Source organism: Phacochoerus africanus, chromosome 2 (assembly GCF_016906955.1).
Source record: "Phacochoerus africanus isolate WHEZ1 chromosome 2, ROS_Pafr_v1, whole genome shotgun sequence".
In the NCBI taxonomy this organism is placed as follows: domain Eukaryota; kingdom Metazoa; phylum Chordata; class Mammalia; order Artiodactyla; family Suidae; genus Phacochoerus; species Phacochoerus africanus.
Window position 1 is genome coordinate 272,809,791 of NC_062545.1, and position 19,101 is coordinate 272,828,891.

General features: G+C 55.9%; 1 protein-coding gene across 3 annotated transcripts in view; it reads left to right on the forward strand.

Annotated features, from left to right (window-relative positions):
• Window positions 1-19,101, forward strand: part of LRRC8A (leucine rich repeat containing 8 VRAC subunit A) — a 29,348-nt gene that overhangs the window by 8,207 nt on the left and 2,040 nt on the right. For all 3 annotated transcript variants that reach the window (XM_047768612.1, XM_047768610.1, XM_047768611.1), the window contains exon 3: window positions 11,509-13,673. In XM_047768612.1, coding sequence (XP_047624568.1) covers window positions 11,517-13,673 — 2,157 coding nt within the window. In that variant the 5' untranslated portion in view covers window positions 11,509-11,516. The remainder of the gene's footprint in view (window positions 1-11,508; window positions 13,674-19,101) is intronic.

A 19,101-nucleotide genomic window follows, 5' to 3' on the forward strand; every position in this document is an offset into this window, starting at 1 on the left:
CCCATTTTTTGGTGGAGGAAACTGAGGCTCGGAGAAGAAAAGTCTTTCGTCTGGGGGCTGAGCTCACCCACCCTGAGGCATTAGGTTCCCTGCGCCCTGTCCCAGCACGTGCTGCCCCATGGGGCGAGCAGGGTGGCCAACCTTTTCTCACAGACTAGGCGGCAGGGACTTCTCTTAAATTCACAAGCTTCCAAACCACACCTTAAGGAAAGTCTTTTGTTTTACTCCCCAAGTATTTTTACTGTTCACAAAAGTACCAAATTTAGTAGCCAGTACTGGAATCATAAAGTTTTGTCCGTTTGTGACATTTTATATCGTTTTATCACACATGATATGTCATACATTTTCTATACCGGTCAGCATCTTCCGTTTTATTATCACTCAGTATCTCTCAGAAATGTTTGGGGTTACTGTGTACAAATCTATGAACTAGGTAGCACTGTTCTTATTTATTTATTTATTTATTTATTTATTTTTGGGTCTCTTTTGTCTTTTCAGGGCCGCACCCACACGGCATACGGAAGTTCCCAGGCTAGGGGTCCAATCAGAGCTGTAGCTGCCGGCCTACGCCAGAGCCACAGCAACACCAGATCAGAGCCGCATCTGTGACCACAGCTCACGGCAACGCCGGATCCTTAACCCACTGAGCAAGGCCAGGGATCAAACCCGCATCCTCATGGTCCCTAGTCGGATTTGTTTCTGCTACACCATGATGGGAACTCCTTATTTTTTAATTTTTTGACCACACCCACAGCATGTAGAAGTTCCCGGGCCAGGGATCAAACCCCCCACTACAGCAGTGACAACACGAGATCCTTAACTCACTGAGCCACCAGGGGACGCCTGTTCTTGTTTTAAAGTTGCTGAAAACAGGAGTTCCCGTCATGGCGCAGTGGTTAACGAATCCAACTAGGAACCATGAGGTTGCGGGTTCGGTCCCTGCCCTTGCTCAGTGGGTTAACGATCCGGCATTGCCGTGAGCTGTGGTGTAGGTTGCAGACGCGGCTCGGATCCCGCGTTGCTGTGGCTCTGGCGTAGGCCGGTGGCTACAGCTCCGATTAGACCCCTAGCCTGGGAACCTCCATATGCCGCGGGAGTGGCCCAAGAAATAGCAAAAAAAGACAAAAAAAAAGTTGCTGAAAACAGAGGCTTGGGGTAAATAATTTGCCTGGAATTATTTCATGCTAGAGCTGAATTTGAACCCATGTCTCCCCAACTTCAAAGCTATTGCTCTTCATACTCCCTGAGATCTGCCTGCTGCCAGGGGGAAGGGAGGAGACAGGAGGAGAGGGGTGGGGCTCTCGGGGTTGCCTCTCTGACCCTCCGGGGTCAGGGATGCCCCAGCCCTGCTGGAGGAACCTGATCCTGTTCTCTCCACCTGCGTGTGCTGCGCAGTGGGAAGGATCTGGCTGCGTCCCACTCACTTCTGCGTCTCCCTGGGGGGCAGGGCGGGACCAGGCTGGGGTGATGCTGCTTTCTGCAGTATCCTCAGAGGCCGCAGGTTGCTGCTGAGCCAGCCGGGGGCAGGCCAGTGGAAGGAGTTGCTGAATCTGCTGGCTCGGCCGTCATCCAATAGAGAGAGGACGAGCCAGGAAGGCTGGAAGTAGAGGATTGTTAGGGTAAAGTGTATCTGCCGTAGTTGAAGCACACAGAGAGTACGGAACTAGAACAGGTGTCTTTGTACCTGGGACTCAGCTTTGTCAGACTGCAGCCTACAACCATAGCTCATGGCAACACCCAGTCCGTAACCTACTGAGCGAGGCCAGGGATCGAACCTGCATCCTCGTGGATGCTAGTCAGGTTCGTTAACCACTGAGCCACGACGAGAACTCTTTTTCTTTTTTTTTTTTTTCTCTCTTTTTGTCAACTTTGTCAGACCCAAAGTAATTGCTTCGGATATGCACACACACACACACACACACTCACACACCTCCTCTCTCCCTCTCAAGTCATTTCAGGCCCAATCAAAGCCTCTTCCCCAGGCACTTCTTCTTTCCTCTCTACATGAAATTATCATCTTGATTTTGGGGTTTTCCATGCATGTTTTCATGCCTTCGCTACACTGGGACTTACACCTTACAGAGAACCTCACATAACGTGTGTAGTCCTCTATAGCTTGGTTTTTGGCTCAGCATCGTTTCAGGGTGTGTCCACGTTGGTGTGTGTAGCTAAAGTTCCTCACCTTTCGTTGCTTTAGCAATCAGCTCTATGATTAGAGCAATGTATCCTTTCTCCTGTCGATGGGTATTTAGGTTGTTGGTTTTCTGCTCTTGGGAACATCTCTCGAGTGGTCCTTCTTCACCATGGCTTTGCATGTGTGTGTAGAGCGACTGTAAGATCTTTAACCAGGAGTGAAATTGCTGGGTTCAAGGGTGCGTACATTCTGTCTCTTAATCTAAGAAGTCAACATTTCTGCCACTCGCAGGGGAGTGAAATGGCACGTGATTGTTTCAATGTGCGTCTCCCGATTAATAGTGAAATCAAGAATTACTTCATACATGACTTTCCCATTTGTATTTTTTTCCTGGGAATTGTCTGTTCATATGTTTTGCTGTTTTTTTCCCTGTTGGATTGTCTTTTTTGTATATTTGTAGAAGCTCTGTATTTGTTCTGGATATTGATCCTTTGGCAGCTGTGACCATTGCATAACTCTCTTCCGAGTTTGAGAATCCTCTCACTTATTTATTATTATGTCCTTCGATGTGCATACATTTTAACTTCAATATGATCAATAGGTCAGTCTCTTCCTGTAAGGATTTGTACTTTTGATAAGAAATCCTTCCCTGTCTTGGGAGTTCCCTTCATGGTAACAAACCCGACGAGGAACCGTGAGGATGTGGGTTCCATCCCTGGCCTCGCTCGGTGGGTTAAGGATCCAGCGTTGCTGTGAGCTATGGTGTAGGTTGCAGAAGCAGTTCGGATCCTGTGTTGCTGTGGCTGTGGTGCAGGCTGGCGGGTGCTGCCCTAAAAAGCAAAAAAAAATAAATAAATAAATAAGAAAACCTTCAATCCTTCTCTGTCTTAAAGACATTAAGATAATCTGATTTTTCTTTAAACATTTTCAAGTTTTGCTTGAGGTCTTTAATTCATTGGAATTTATTTTCACATGAGGAGGCAGATGGGGCTGTGTTTTTTCCATGTAGTAAACCAGTTCCATTTATGGATTCCCATCCTTTTCCCCTAAGCCTGCAAAGCCAGTGCTGTCATGTCTACGTTTCCAGAAATTTGGGGGTTTGTTTCTAGGCCCACTTTTCAAGTCCTCTGGTCCGTCCATCTATCCTACATCAGCACCCCCTCGGCTGAATTCCTAGAGCTTTATAGTAAGTCTCCTCCCACATGATTCTTCCACATTGTCTTAGCCATTCTTTTTTTTTTTTTTGGTCTGTCTTTTTGCCTTTTCTAGGGCCGCTCCCACGGCATATGGAGGTTTCCAGGCTAGGGGTCCAATCAGAGCTGTAGCTGCCCTACCTACGCCAGAGCCACAGCAACTCGGGATCCCAGCCGCGTCTGCGACCTACACCACAGCTCACGGCAACGCCGGATCCTTAACCCACTGAGGGAGGCCGGGGATCGAACCTGCAACCTCATGGTTGCTAGTCGGATTCGTTAACCACTGAGTCACGACGGCAACTCCTGTCTTAGCCATTCTTGATCCTTTGGAATCTTGGTTTTTAAAACATCTTTTTTCGTAGTTAACCTGAGTTAACATACGTTTGTAATAGAAAATAGAGATATGCTTAGAGTGAAAAAAGATTATAAACAGCAGTCTAATCTCACTGACAGTGTTTTTCAAATATATGTCCAAGTGATTGCGAATGGTTTATCACAATTTCGTTGCCTACCTTTTTTTTTTTCCGCTTTTCCAAGTTTTATGGAAGAGTAGTGAGTTTATGCTGTGATAATTTCCACTGTACCGCAGAGTGATGCGGTTACACACGGACACACATTCATTCTTTTTCAGATCGCTGCCTCCTTTTTGCATTTAATGTGTTTAGTCACGTCATCAAGTCATCGAGTGTTTCGCTCTAACACGTTTTTATTATTTCGTAGCATTCCATCATCTGATTAATCGATAGGTATTTAACCAGGCACCCAGTAACACGCATCTGGGTTGTTTCCAGTTTTCCCGCGGTGCAAATAACGCTGATGAGCAGCAGGGGCTGGGGCGGGTCTGGGGCGGCCCCTGTCCTGCGGCCCCGCCCCTCAGTGGTGTGTTGCCCACGAGCTTTAACTGGGTGCAGCCAGGGTGAACCCCACCTCACTGCATGGGCGTTAAGCCCTGACCGCATGAAGGGCACAGTCTGTAGCTTAAGGTGATTTAAGAAGAAGGAGGATTAGCTGGACTGGAGCACAGTGGACGGCAGGGCCTCTGGCCTTTTCGTCTTTCTCAGCCGCCTCGATTTCAACCCTGTAATCTTTGTCCTCTGGTCAGGACCCTCTCCAAATTCTCCATCTCCTGGGGCAGAGACCCCACCTGCCCTGACTCCCCATCACCGTCCTGAGGTTGCCCCCCGCCGAGAGCCACAAAAGAACACCATGTCTCTCTCCACCTGAGCGCCAGTTTTGGCTTTCTTTTCTTTTAGATTCTATTTATTTTGAATGCTACACGACTTTTCAGTCACAAAGCTAATGCATGCTGGTAAAAAATTACAGTTTCCTTTCATTCTGCCCCCTGTTCCCACTCCAAGAGGGAGCCCTTGCCCACAGCGCCAGGGAGTTGGTCAGGGTTTATCCACATGGAATTGTGTTTATTTATGATTCTGGCTCTTGCTTTTTTCCAAACAGCATCACATAGAGAGCACTTTTATTCCTCTGAAAAGGTCCTGTTGCATTCGAGCGGCTTATTTAACAGACCAGAGTCTAGTTACTGAGGGCCTCCCGTGTGCCAGGCCCCAGCTACCTCTGTCTCTTTGCCAGGTGTCGGGGCAGGTCTCTGCAGATGCTTTTCCTTCTTCTGTTTCCTTCCTTCGTGCTCTGCTTCTGTGCTCTTTTCATCTACCCATCAACTGTCTGTCGAAGTCAGGGTTGCTGTGGGGGGCCAGGTCTGTGCCTGTTGTAGCCCCATTCCACAGATGCGGGAACCAAGGCTCAGAGAGGTGAGGTTACCTGCCAGTGTCACTCTGTTGCTGAGTGGCAGAGTCCAGGCTGGCCCAGCCAGGCCTTTCCCTCTAATCCCCCATTACCACTGCTCCCTGCTCTCCACCTGCCCGGGGCTCCCACGCAGGCAGGCAGTCTGGTGAACCTCACTCCTGTGAACTCCTGAGAGTCCTGGGAGCATGGCAAGGTATCTGTTATCAAGTGCATTATGGGTGGGGAAACCAAGTCCTGCCCCCCATCCCTACCCCCCCACCTCCCCACTGCCTGGACCAGGAGTGTCGGCAGTGGCGTTGTGAGAAGGAAGGTGTCTGGGCGTGCCAAGGCCTGGGTCACGCGCCCCTTGGTACCTTGACCGCCTTATACAGAACGTGGGCATATCCATGACACATCTTTGCTCCTTTCCAGACGGGAAGCTGAGGCCCCCTGAGAGAGGCTGTGTCATACCTCTGCCTGGGCGGTACTGGCTCCGGAGGGCTCAGTGCAGGGGGTGGTGGTGAATACACTGCTGCAGGAAACCCCCTGAAAAGTGCACTTGCCCTAACTGGGAAAAAGGTCCTGACTCCCTTGAATCTGCCCCCCTTCTCTTAGGATGCTTTCCTGCCCCGGGGATCTGCTGGAAGTGCTGCTTTTCTGGCTCCACCCCAGATCTGGGTTTGAAGGTGGCCTCTGACAGGCAGTGTGAAGTTGGGCACATGACTTCTCGCCCTGAGCCTCAGTTTCCCAATTTATAGAATGGGTGTGAGGAATATTATTCAGCCTGGAAAAGGAAGGACATTCTGACACCTGCTACAGCATGGATGCACCTTGAGGATCATATGTTCACAAAAGGGCAGCTATTGTACGCCTCCACTTGTGTGAAATACCTAGAGTAGTCACGTTCATGGAGACAGAAAGGAGAATGGTGGTTACCGGGGGCTGGGGAAGGGGGCAGTGGGAGTCGGTGTTCAATGGGGACAGAGTTTCACTTTTATAAGACGAAGCATTCTGGAGATGGATGTACTTAATGCCGCTGAGCTATACACCTAAACACGGTTAAAACTGTGAATTTTTTGGAGTTCCCGTCGTGGCGCAGTGGTTAGTGAATCCGACTAGGAACCAAGAGGTTGCGGGTTCAGTCCCTGCCCTTGCTCAGTGGGTTAAGGATCCGGCGTTGCCGTGAGCTGTGGTGTAGGTTGCAGACGCGGCTCGGATCCCGCGTTGCTGTGGCTCTGGCATAGGCCGGTGGCTATAGCTCCGATTCAACCCCTAGCCTGGGAACCTCCATATGCCGCGGGAGCGGCCCAAGAAATAGCAACAACAATAACAACAACAAAAAGACAAAAAAAAACTGTGAATTTTATGTGATGTGTATTTTACCACAATAAAAAAGTTTTGAGAAAAAAAAAGGAAGGGTGCCCAGAACAGTTTGCACCTCCTGGGCTTGTGAGGATTCTGGGCTGGGCCCTCATTCCTATCGGGGAGCTGTTCCAGCTGTGGGTGTTTAGTCACCTTGAGTCACAGGTCCCTGTGCTGGCACTCCCTGCCTGAGGGGGATCCCGATCTTCCCCAGGGCCCTGGGGGTTGGGCAGGAACAGGGAGGGGGCCCAGAGTTTCCCCAGCTCCCTCCCTCTGCCCCAGCCCTCATCCCCTTGAGGCTGTGGTCCCGCCCACCACTGAGACCACGCCCTTCCCTCCATCCTCTGGCTCCCTCTCTGTACCTTTAATGAGCACCTGCTGTGTGCTGTAGGCCTTGTCCTCCAGCAGCATCTGGTGACAATAGGTCAGACCAGGCCGAAAGGCTTGCCCAAAGCCAAAACTCCCCCTCCCCACCCCTGCCCATGTAGGTCTCTGGCTCAGCTGAGCGTCTAGGCTGCTGGCTCCCCCGCCCCCCACTCCCTGACCACCTGGCTGTCTGTCTCCTCTTGGGGGCCAGTCTGGGCCAGCTGCCTGGTCCCTGGCCCCCTGGGAACTAAAGCCAGGGCTTTGGAGTCTTCACCTTCTTTCCAGATGTCCCCCAGAGCGCTATCAGAGAGGGGTGGTGGCTTGTCTGGAGTCCCACAGTGAGTTGGTGGCAGAGGTGAGGCAGAAACATGGTGTGGCTAGAGGGTGACCCCCCAGACAGGTCACCCACACGAGGCTGGGCATGTGCTGGGCTCCAGCCCTGTCATTCTCAGCTGGGTGACTTGGGCCCCCAGGCTCTGCCCCTCTGCCCCTCCATGCCTCCCCTGCACAGTGGAATGGGCACAGCTCTGGGCTGAGGGGCCCTGGGAGCCTCAGGGACCAGCACGGGACCGTCCCCTCTATGAAGCCTGCTCAGCAGGGAGGTAGCAGCCGTGTCTCTTGCTGGGGCCATGTCGCACCCTGGCCTGACTCCGGTTGGGTTGTTCGGACACTCCGCTGTCTCCCACCCCTCCCCACACGCTCACACTGGACGGAGAGGCCCCTGAGGAGGTGGGCTTTATTGGTCACTTATAGCCCACAGAGGACCGAGCTGCAGGACAGGTGGGGGGCTCTCTCCCACCCCTTCGAGCCTCCCTCACCTGTAGCAGAGCTGGGGACAGGTCCCACCTCAGACCAGGAAGGAGTTAGGACGGTGACATAAGCAAAGCCCCAGGACAGCAGGGGCCCAGAGGCCGCTCCTCGCTGTGAGAGCCTGGGTGTGCTCCAGCAGGCTGACACACCCTCTCCCCCTCCGAAACAGTGAGGTTGCAGCCACATCCTGCCTGGTCAGAAACTGCCCCCACCCCCAGCACCTGGCATCCTGCCCCGCTGCCTTGTCCCTACTCTCCAGGGCAGGCTGCTGCACGCCCTGGGGCCCTCTGTCCTGGCCCCTCCTCCCTTCCGGTCCCCTGTCTTTGGGTGCCTGCCTGCGGGGAGCCAGGAAGGGAGGCGGAAGGATCGGGGTGTCTTTCAGCTGGGGGCCAGCCCTGTGATTCAGCAGGCCCTCCCCTGGACGGCCGCTTCCCCACTTCCCCAGGAGTGTGGGTGGTGCGAGGAGCCAGCCAGTCATTAGAGGGCCCCGGCCTTCCTGTGGGCCCAGTGCACTCACCCCGGCCTGCGAGTCCCGGCCTCACCGGGAGGGCTGACCCCCCGGGCTGGAGCTGGTGGCCCAGGGCGGGTGGTGGTGTCTGCTGGCCCTGCGGTGACCTGGGTTCTGGGAACCCTGGGGGGCAGGGAAGCTGGACTCCTGGGCTTGGTCCCTTGGCTGCCCATGTGTGGGGCCTGGGGCAGGTGGACGGCGAAGCCATGCAGCACTGAGGACCTGAGCGGGGTGGTGGAGGGACCAGACTAGACTAGGTTTGGTCTCAGCTCTGCCAGCGGACTTCATTTCCATGAGCCTCAGCTCTTCCATCTGTGAAATGGGGCCAAAGGTAGGCCCTGTATCCAGGCGTCAAAGAGACTCCATAAGGATTCCACGTGTCCATCTGTTGAGCACCCCGATTCCTTCATGGGGTCCAGGTTTGCTTTCCTCCTGTGCTCCTCACCCATCCTGATGTGCCCAGGAAAGATGAAACGGGAAGCATTTGGTGTTTGAAGGGAGGCCCTAGTGTTTTAAATTGTTAAGGGCCACACCCTAGTCATATGGAAGTTCCCAGACCAGGGATTGAATCTGAGCTGCAGCTGCCGGCAACACCAGATCCTTTAACCCATTATGCCAGCTCAAGGATTGAACCTGTGCTTCCAACAGCAACCCAAGTCATGGCAGTTGGACTCTTAACCCACTGCCCCACAGCGGGAACTCCACGGAAGGCTTTGTTTTATGAAATGTTTGTTACTGTTGTCGTTGTTAATACTCTCACTGATCAGAATAAGGTGACCCAGTTTATGGAACCTCGTCACCCTTGTTCCGCTCCCCAAAGAAGCAGACCCACTGTCAAAACACAGGTATTTAAATCTTGTTCTAAAATCCATACTTCAGAGAGCTCAACAGTTGACAAACCCGACAAGGACCCATGAGGATGCAGGTTTGATCCCTGGCCTCGCTCAGTGAATTAAGGATCCGGCTTTGCTGTGAGCTGTGGTGTAGGTCGCAGACTTGGCTTGAATCCTGAGTTGCTGGGTCTGTGGTGTAGGCCGGCAGATGTAGCTGATTCACCCCCTAGCCTGGGAACTTCTGTATGCTGTGGGTGCAGCCCTAAAAAAAAAGCGAAAAAAATAAAATAAAATCTAGACTTTAGCTTAGAAAATGGGGAGTAAAAAGTATAATCGGTTTTATTTTTAAAAAGTAGATGCAAAAAGGATTGGAAAGTTATCACTCACTGAAAAGTTAACAGGGAGTCCCATCGTGGCTCAGCAGAAACGAATCCGACTAGTATCCATGAGGTTGCAGGTTCGATCCCTGGCCTCACACAGTGGGTTAAGGATCCAGCGTTGCCATGAGCTGTGGTGTAGGTTGCAGACGAGGTTCGGATCTGGCGTTGCGGTGGCTGTGGTGTAGGCTGATCCCACAGTCCATGAGGATGTAGGATCCACCCCTGGCCTCGCTCAGTGGGTTAAGGATCCGGCCCTGCCACGAGCTGTGGTGTAGGTCAAGACACTGCTGAGATGCTGCGTTGCTGTGGCTGTGCTGTAGGCCAGCAGCTGTAGCTCTGGTTCGACCCCTAGTCTGGGAACTTCCATATGCTGCAGTTGCGACCCTAAAAAAAAACAACAAAAAAAGAAAAGTTAGCAGTGGGTGACTCTGGGTGGTGTTCTTACAAGGGGTTTCTTTTCTTTTCTTTTCTTTTCTTTTGTCCTTAATGCTTTTCATATTTTCCCGAGTGTTCCTCAGTGACCATCTAGTACCTGTCTTACTCGTTACGGTCTCACAGACCACACGTTAGAAGGGCAGCATGTCACAGCAGGGTGCTCAGGACAACGCAGGGACAGGATTTCTCTGCATGCTTTATTTTGTCGTGCATTTCAATGTGTCTCTGGCTGCATTTCCCCAATGTAGCCTCTTATTGAGTGTTTCCCAAACTTGGCCTGTCATCAGTATCATTGAAGCCACATGTGAAAAATCAGATTCCCAGGCTCTACCCAAGACCCGCCCAGGGGAGAATCTGCCGCTGCTGCTCTTTTAAATTTTTTTTTTTCTTTTCTTTCTTTGTTTCTTTCTTTCTTTGGCTTCTTAGGGCCATACCCATGACACATGGAGGTTCCCAGGCTAGGGGTTGAATTAGAGCTGCAGCCACCAGCCTGCACCACAGCCACAGCAACTCGGGATCTGAGCCAACATCTGCCACCTACACCACAGCTCATGGCAACGCCAGATCCTTAACCTACTGAGCAGGGCCAGGGATCGAACCCACGTCCTCATGGGTACTAGTCGAGTTCATTACCACTGAGCTATAACAGGAATTCCTGCTCTTTTAATTTTCTTTACACACACACACACACACACAGATGTGCACAACCGGAAATAATTTTGTATAAATGTCATCAGTGTGATTGTGTCATCCAGGTTGGGGGGGAGGACAGGCCCGCTTTCTCTTCTTCTCTGCCCGGCCCCTCCCCCAGGCCCCTGTCACTGCACCTGCTGTGTGTGTGTCCTTATCCTCCCCCACCTAGAATCCTATGTGGACATATACCTGCACACATGCGGGATTTTTTTAACTTCCCTGTTTGTTTTACAGAAGTGAGTTCAGGCGTTCCCTGGTGGCTTCGCAGGTTAGGGCATTGTCAGTGCTGTGGCTCAGGTTCCTGCTGTGGTCTGTGTTCATTCCTTGGCCCAGGAACTTCCATGTGTTGTGGAAGGGGAAAAAAAGGGAGTTTGTATTAAGCCCCCTCTTCCACATTTGGCTTTTCTCACACTTTGAATAAATCTCTTCAGATCACAGGTGTGGCTTCACAACAGCTGGTTCCAAGTGAGCTAGAACTTTTTTTGGGGGGGGAGGGGTTTGCACCTGCGGCATATAGAAGTTCCCAGGCTGGGCATCCAGTGGGAGCTGCAGCTGCCATAAGCCACAGCCATGGCAACACGGGATCCTTAACCCTCTGAGCGAGGCCAGGGATGGAACCCGAGTCCTCATGGATACTAGTCGGGTTGTTTCCACTGAGCCACAGGGGGACCTCTGAGCTAGAAGTTTTGAACTAGCCCCTCTGGTTTGTCTGCTCATTAATAGGGTGGGGTCTAGACAGGACTGCTGGAGTGCAAGGGTCCCGGAGAGGCTGCCTTAGCTCTTTGTCGGCATGGACCCAGACCTCGGCGTGCAGACTCCCCGTCTGTGAAACGGGGAGGCAGCCCGCCTTTCCAGCCACCCAGGGACCATCTGGTTTCTGGATGCAGGCCGATCCGTGGGCTGCCCCGTGAGTGTTGCCGAGCTAGTGTGACTCAGAGCTTGTCTCGAGGTGGCATTTTGCACAATGGGTCCGTTCTCTCCCTCCCTCGACCCCTGGGTCCCAGAGAGCCAGGGCACCCGGCAGTAACCGCCTCCCGTGGGTCCCTTTCAGGTCGAACCATGATTCCGGTGACAGAGCTCCGCTACTTCGCGGACACGCAGCCGGCCTACCGGATCCTGAAGCCCTGGTGGGACGTGTTCACCGACTACATCTCCATCGTGATGCTGATGATCGCGGTCTTTGGGGGCACGCTGCAGGTCACCCAAGACAAGATGATCTGCCTGCCGTGTAAGTGGGTCACCAAGGACTCCTGCAACGACTCGTTCCGGGGCTGGGCGGCCCCCGGCCCGGAGCCCCCCTACGCCAACGCCACCCTCCTGCCAGCCCCCAACACCGGCCCCACGGGCATCAAGTACGACCTGGACCGACACCAGTACAACTACGTGGACGCCGTGTGCTACGAGAACCGCCTGCACTGGTTCGCCAAGTACTTCCCCTACCTGGTGCTTCTGCACACGCTCATCTTCCTGGCCTGCAGCAACTTCTGGTTCAAGTTCCCGCGCACCAGCTCCAAGCTGGAGCACTTCGTGTCCATCCTGCTCAAGTGCTTCGACTCGCCCTGGACCACGCGGGCCCTGTCGGAGACGGTGGTGGAGGAGAGCGACCCCAAGCCGGCCTTCAGCAAGATGAACGGCTCCATGGACAAGAAGTCGTCGACGGTCAGCGAGGACGTGGAGGCCACCGTGCCCATGCTGCAGCGGACCAAGTCCCGGATCGAGCAGGGCATCGTGGACCGCTCGGAGACGGGCGTGCTGGACAAGAAGGAGGGGGAGCAGGCCAAGGCGCTGTTCGAGAAGGTGAAGAAGTTCCGCACCCACGTGGAGGAGGGGGACATCGTGTACCGGCTCTACATGCGGCAGACCATCATCAAGGTGATCAAGTTCATCCTCATCATCTGCTACACCGTCTACTACGTGCACAACATCAAGTTCGACGTGGACTGCACCGTGGACATCGAGAGCCTGACGGGCTACCGCACGTACCGGTGCGCCCACCCCCTGGCCACGCTCTTCAAGATCCTGGCCTCCTTCTACATCAGCCTGGTCATCTTCTACGGCCTCATCTGCATGTACACGCTCTGGTGGATGCTGCGGCGCTCCCTCAAGAAGTACTCGTTCGAGTCCATCCGCGAGGAGAGCAGCTACAGCGACATCCCCGACGTCAAGAATGACTTCGCCTTCATGCTGCACCTCATCGACCAGTACGACCCGCTCTACTCGAAGCGCTTCGCCGTCTTCCTGTCGGAGGTGAGCGAGAACAAGCTGCGGCAGCTGAACCTCAACAACGAGTGGACGCTGGACAAGCTGCGGCAGCGCCTCACCAAGAATGCGCAGGACAAGCTGGAGCTGCACCTGTTCATGCTCAGCGGCATCCCCGACACCGTGTTCGACCTGGTCGAGCTGGAGGTGCTGAAGCTGGAGCTGATCCCCGACGTGACCATCCCGCCCAGCATCGCGCAGCTCACGGGCCTCAAGGAGCTGTGGCTGTACCACACGGCCGCCAAGATCGAGGCGCCCGCCCTGGCCTTCCTGCGCGAGAACCTGCGGGCGCTGCACATCAAGTTCACGGACATCAAGGAGATCCCGCTGTGGATCTACAGCCTGAAGACGCTGGAGGAGCTGCACCTGACGGGCAACCTGAGCGCCGAGAACAACCGCTACATCGTCATCGACGGGCTGCGCGAGCTCAAGCGGCTCAAGGTGCTGCGGCTCAAGAGCAACCTGAGCAAGCTGCCGCAGGTGGTCACGGACGTGGGCGTGCACCTGCAGAAGCTGTCCATCAACAACGAGGGCACCAAGCTCATCGTCCTCAACAGCCTCAAGAAGATGGCCAACCTGACGGAGCTGGAGCTGATCCGCTGCGACCTGGAGCGCATCCCCCACTCCATCTTCAGCCTCCACAACCTGCAGGAGATCGACCTCAAGGACAACAACCTCAAGACCATCGAGGAGATCATCAGCTTCCAGCACCTGCACCGCCTCACCTGCCTTAAGCTGTGGTACAACCACATCGCCTACATCCCCATCCAGATCGGCAACCTCACCAACCTCGAGCGCCTCTACCTGAACCGCAACAAGATCGAGAAGATCCCCACCCAGCTCTTCTACTGCCGCAAGCTGCGCTACCTGGACCTCAGCCACAACAACCTGACCTTCCTCCCCGCCGACATCGGCCTCCTGCAGAACCTCCAGAACCTGGCCGTCACGGCCAACCGGGTGAGTGGCCTGCGGCCGGCGTGCTGGGCGCGGGGGAGCACGTGTCTGGGGCCAGACTCAATGCTCCCGGGTCTGGCGTCTCCACCTGTGCTTCCCAGAATGGCCTGGGAGGAGCCGGTTGGACATCCCGGATGCCCCGGGCCCCAGCCCAGACCTGCGCAGCGATGGTGTGGTCAGACAGGGTCTGTCCCCGAGGTGGCCTTGGGCAGGCTTCGCATAAACCTGCGCTTCCCTCTCAGGACCGGGGACCGCCACATCTGGGCCCGGACTGGATTTGGAGCCCAGGCTGGGCCCGCTAGAGACAGAAGCTGCGGGTGGCTGGTGCATCTGCCAGCGCCACTCACACCGTCTCCCCTCTGTGATCTGGGGGTGGTGGAGGGCAGAGTTGGGCTAAGTCGGGGCTGGTTTGTCACCACCTGCTTTTCGGGAGAGGAAATTCTGCAAACCGTTGTGGGCCTGCTGTGCTGGAGGCCACGCCCTGGAGATGATCAAGGCTTTGGGCAGCTCCTGCACGCCAGCCCCTTGCCTGTCTGGGGAAGCCTCCTACCTGAGGGCCCTCCGCGGAAGCGGGTGGGGGTTGAGGGCCAGGGCTCCAGTGGCTTTGTGGCCTGGCCTCTGCCATGGAAACAGAGCCACACATGCTGGGGGGACCTGCCCTGCCCACCCCTGCCGGGGATCTGCAGGGAGGCTGACAGTGGGAAGGACATCTTCCCGGTCCCTCCTCTGGGTGGAAGCCCTCTCGCGGCAAGGCGGGCGGGCTCAGGGTGGACACTCACAGTGAGGCAGAGGGTGGCGGAAGCCCGCGGCCAGGGCCTGGGACACCAAGGGGGACACTCGATCCGGCCACCACCTCTGTGCCTGTGTTGCCGGCAGTGGCATGAAGCAGCTGTGGGTTTACAGAGCATGTGCTCTGTGCCTACCCTGCGCTGGTCACACTGCTCTCGGCAGCCTCCTGGGGGAGCTCGCTCCGACAGCCTAGACACGGGGCCAGGCAGCCCCAGGAAAGGACACACCTCCTCCAGCACCACTCGGATGGAAGGGTCCAGGTACCCCAGACCTCTGACCACAGGAGCCCCTCCCCTCTTCCCAAAGCCTCGCTCGCTGCAGACCAGCCTGTCTCCGTGTGTCAGAGGCTGGGACAGACCCCTTCCCACTCCCCCGAATTGTGCCCGTGTACACGTGGGTGTGAGAATGTGCAGGACGAAGGGCAGGTCCCAGGTTGCTTCACTTTGGAGAAACTGCCCTCAGGGCCTGGGACAGGCCCTCCTGTTGGGAAAATTGGATTTCTGGGGAGCGGCCCCATTTGGGAATGCAACCCCTTCTTTTTTTTTTTTTTTTTCATCTTTTTGCCTTTTCTAGGGCCGCTCCCGCGGCACATGGAGGTTCCCAGGCTAGGGGTCAAATCGGAGCTGTAGCTACTGGCCTACGCCACAGCCAAAGCCACGTGGGATCCGAGCTGAGTCTGCGACCTGCGCCACAGCTCACAGCAACGCCGGGGCCCTAATGCACTGGGCAAGGCCAGGGATCGAACCCGCAACCTCATGGTTCCTAGTCGGATTCGTTAACCACTGCGCCACGACGGGAACTCCAGCAACCCCTTCTTTAGCATGTGGAAGGGGACCTAGGGGCTCCCCCAGGGCACAGGGTGGGTCTAGGTCGCTCCTGGGGCTGGGTCAAGCTTGGGTACCCCAGGGCCCCTCTCGGTGCCTGCTCTGCCCCCCTTCCCCTGTCCTGTCTGGTCTTGATGGGCCTTCCTACCCAGTGGAGGGTGTGGCCAGCCTCCAGCCTGACTCCCGTCCTGCCCTCTGCCCTCAGCTCCTCCGGCCAAGGAGGCCTGTTAGGTCAGGCCTATTGGCTGAGGTCACCCTTCAGGAAGAGCTGGTGGCCAGCATGCTGTCCGCTGTCCCAGGGAAGGAGACCCTCTGACACCCAGTTCAGTGCAGGGCTTGATCACATCCTGTCTCCGCCCCCTGGGATGCCAGAGGCCTTTGTAGGGAAAAAAGTTCCCTTGAGCCAGTCTTAGGCTCCTCCTTTTAAGCTGGAATCCCATGGTTTCCTGTGAGCCACCCGGGCTGCAAGGGGTGTGGCTGGCCCTGGCCCTTGGCCGCAGTTTGCTCAGGTCGTGCTACCTTATGCTGATGAAGACCTTGAAGCGTGGGTGTAGTCATCCATGCGCTTATGTGGTCATTCCTCATTCTTTGATTTGACCAGTGGTTTTGTTGGTCGTTTTTGTTTTTGTTTGTTTTTTTAGGGCCACTCCCATGGCATATGGAGGTTCCAGGCTAGAGGTTGAATTGGACCTGCAGCTGTTGACCTGTGCCACAGCTACAGCAATGCCAGATCCTAGCCTCATCTGCGACCTACACCACAGCTCACAGCAATGCTGGATCCTTAACCCCCTGAGCAAGGCCGGGGATTGAACCCACATCCTCATGGATACTAGTTGGGTTCGTTACGTTGCACCACAGTGAGGACTTCTGGGCCGTGTTTTTTGAGCATTCCCAGTGTGGAGTGAGGAACTCAGGACACAGGGACACACGTGGCCCCCGGCTGCCCATCCTGAGCTCAGTGTCTCATAGGGAGAGACTCGTAGCCAGCAGTTAGCACAGTGGACAAGTCTGTGCTGGGGCCACAAAGGAGTGGCCTCAACCCGGACTGACCCTAGGCAGGCAGGCTTCTTGGAGGAAGGGACGTTTCACCTGGCTCTGCAGGTTGAGGAGGAGTCAGCCAGGTGAAGAGGACAGGGAGAGTCTAGTAGGTTCTGTCTGCAAGGAGCTGGAGGCGGAGGAGGAGCAGGGAGCTAGGCCCTGGAATGTGGACTTTCCCCTGAGGCCAAGGCTGAGGCCATCCTGTTCTTCCCACTTGGTTTTGAGTATCCATCCGTCTCCGTCCCTCTTCCTTGTGCTCTGACGACAAGGACTTGGCTCTTTCATCCAGTGCCTGGTGTGGCGCGGAATGGTCACCCAATTCCTGTTGTCTGAGTGATGAAGGAACGTGCTGCCCTGGGGTTTTGAGAGCTCGCTCTTGCTGCAGTGCTGGGGTGGCCGCGGGAGGAGGTCGGGAGCTGACAGAAAACCCGAGGGCAGCTGCCTGGCAAAGGCCCCTGGGGATGGACAGGTTAGGGGGAGATTTGGATGAATCCGCAGAGAATGGGTGGGATTGAATGGGGGGGGCCCGGCATGGTCCGAGGTGACTGGAGGTTGCTCACTTGTCTGCCTGGGCGGCTGGGGTCACAGAGGCAGGCCGCAGGACGAGGTGGGGTTTTCAGAGAGGAGAGGGTGTGTCCCGTGTTGGGTGTCCGGGGCCCCCAGAGATCCAAGGGTCTGTGTCGAGTCAGCCCAGAGCTCACGAGTCACCCCCGGGACTATGGGTCCTTGATGGGATCGGGGCAGGAGGGCGGAGGGGGTGGGATCCGGCTTGCGCCTTTGGGACGGAGGGTCGAAGAGCAAGGCCAGGGCGGCATGTGCAGGCGAGCACCCTGCTGGGGGGCTGGCTGGAGGGAGAACAGCTGCAGGTCCAGTGGGTTAGGAGTGACTCTTGGTGGCTCTGGCCAGATTGTTTCCAGGATGAGCAGGGGCAGAAGCGGGACCACGGCGGCAGAGCAGAGAGGCGGCGTCTTTTCCGGGGGTGGGTCGGGAACATTGGAGAAGCTCTCGGGAAGGTGGTCCTTTTTCTCGAAGACCAGGTGGACTTGATGAGGAGCCAGGGCAGATGGGGGAGCCGCCGATGTCCCCGAGGAGGTGGCGGGGGAGGGAGGCCACGCCTCAGCGCAGGAGCACCCCTTGTGGGCGGGACGGAAGTGGCCTGGGTGCAGCCCTGAGCTGCTGGGAGCACCTGCTCCTGTCTGTGCGGCCTGGAGAGAGCTCACCGCTGGGCCAGGGCCTTGGGAGGGGGCAGCAGGGGGAGAGCGCCATGTGTCCTCGGCCCCGCCACGCCCTGGCCCCGGCCACTGTGTCATCAGAGGAGGCCGTGTTGGGCGCAGTGGGGTCTCCGGGAGGTTCTGGCCCCTCGATCCTGCCAAGTGCCCTCTGACCTTGTCCCAGCCAATGAGGAAGCCACTCCTGTTCCATTCCTAACCCTGGGCACAACAGTGGTGGGTCTGGAGGCCCAGATCAGGAGTCTCCTTTGAAACATCCACAGTCTGCTTCATGGCGTGGCCCCTCCAGCCTCCGCCTCCACAGCAGGGAAGTGTGTGTGGGGGGTGTGTGACAGTCAGCTCTGCGCTGTTACTGTTCAATCTCCCCATTACCTTCCCATGGGCTCCGGCCTGTCTCCTGGCTCCTGCCCACCGGATCTGAAGGAGGTGGCAGTAGGAGCCCAAGCCGTAGCCGATTGCTCATGGTCAGGCGGGGAGGAAGCTGGCCTTTATAGGGCTCTGCCCGCGTGCCTGCCGACGCAGCGGGTCCCTCCTGGGCTGCAGCTCTTGTTCTTGCTCCGCTGATGTTAGAGCACAGACCGTTAGACCAGCTTCTGATCTTGGCTCTACCGCTTTCCAGCTGCGAACCCCTTGGCAGGCTGGCTCCCTCAGGGCCTCCGTTATCCCATCTGTAGAATGGAGAGGTGCTTCCAGAGCTCTCACAGGTCATGCTCAGGGCTTAGGGAATGAACCTGCCCTGGAGTCAGCAGCACGTGGGTGTTGGCCTTTATTCAAGTTTTGCCAAATCAGAAGGAGGGGGCGCATTTGAATGACCCATACTGGGCTCTCCACGCTGCAGATGAGGAGAGCTGTGACTGGACAGATAAGGAAATGAGGCCCAGGGAGGGGACGTGACAAGCTGGATTCTGACCACTGCTGTGAACTCTCCCCAGTTCTCAGCAAGTTAGGGAGATGGAGTTTTCTGAGCAGACTGCTATGCTTTCATAAATTGTTCTGGGAGTTCCCCTCATGGCTCAGTGGGTTACAAACCGGACGAGTATCCCCGAGGATGTGGGTTCCATCCCTGGCCTCGCTTAGTGGGTTAAGGATCCAGCATTGCCGTGAGCTGTGGTGTAGGTCGTACGCATGGCTTGGATTCCAAGTTGCTATGGCTTGGCGTAGGCCGACAGCTGTAGCTCCGATTTGACCCCTAGCCTGGGAACCTCCATGTGCCGCGGGTGTGGCCCTACAAAGCAAAAAAATAAATAATTGAACAAATAAATTGTTCTTAAATCAGGAGAGACCGGCAACCTGGCTCCCGGTGAAGCCCGGGCAGCGGCACAGAGGGTGGTGTGGGAGTGGTTGGCTGGTGTGACTTGCTTCCTTGGGTGCCATGTGCAGGGAGAGCACGGGGAGCATGGCACACCCAGCCCTGCCCTCTCAATCTGCAATCTGGGGTGACAGGAGAGATCGCACTTTCAGCATGGGGGGTGGGGGGGGGCTCGGTGCTGTCGGGGGCCAGGGTGCCATAGGTTTCCAGGAGATCAGGGAAGGCTTCCTGGAGGAAGCGAC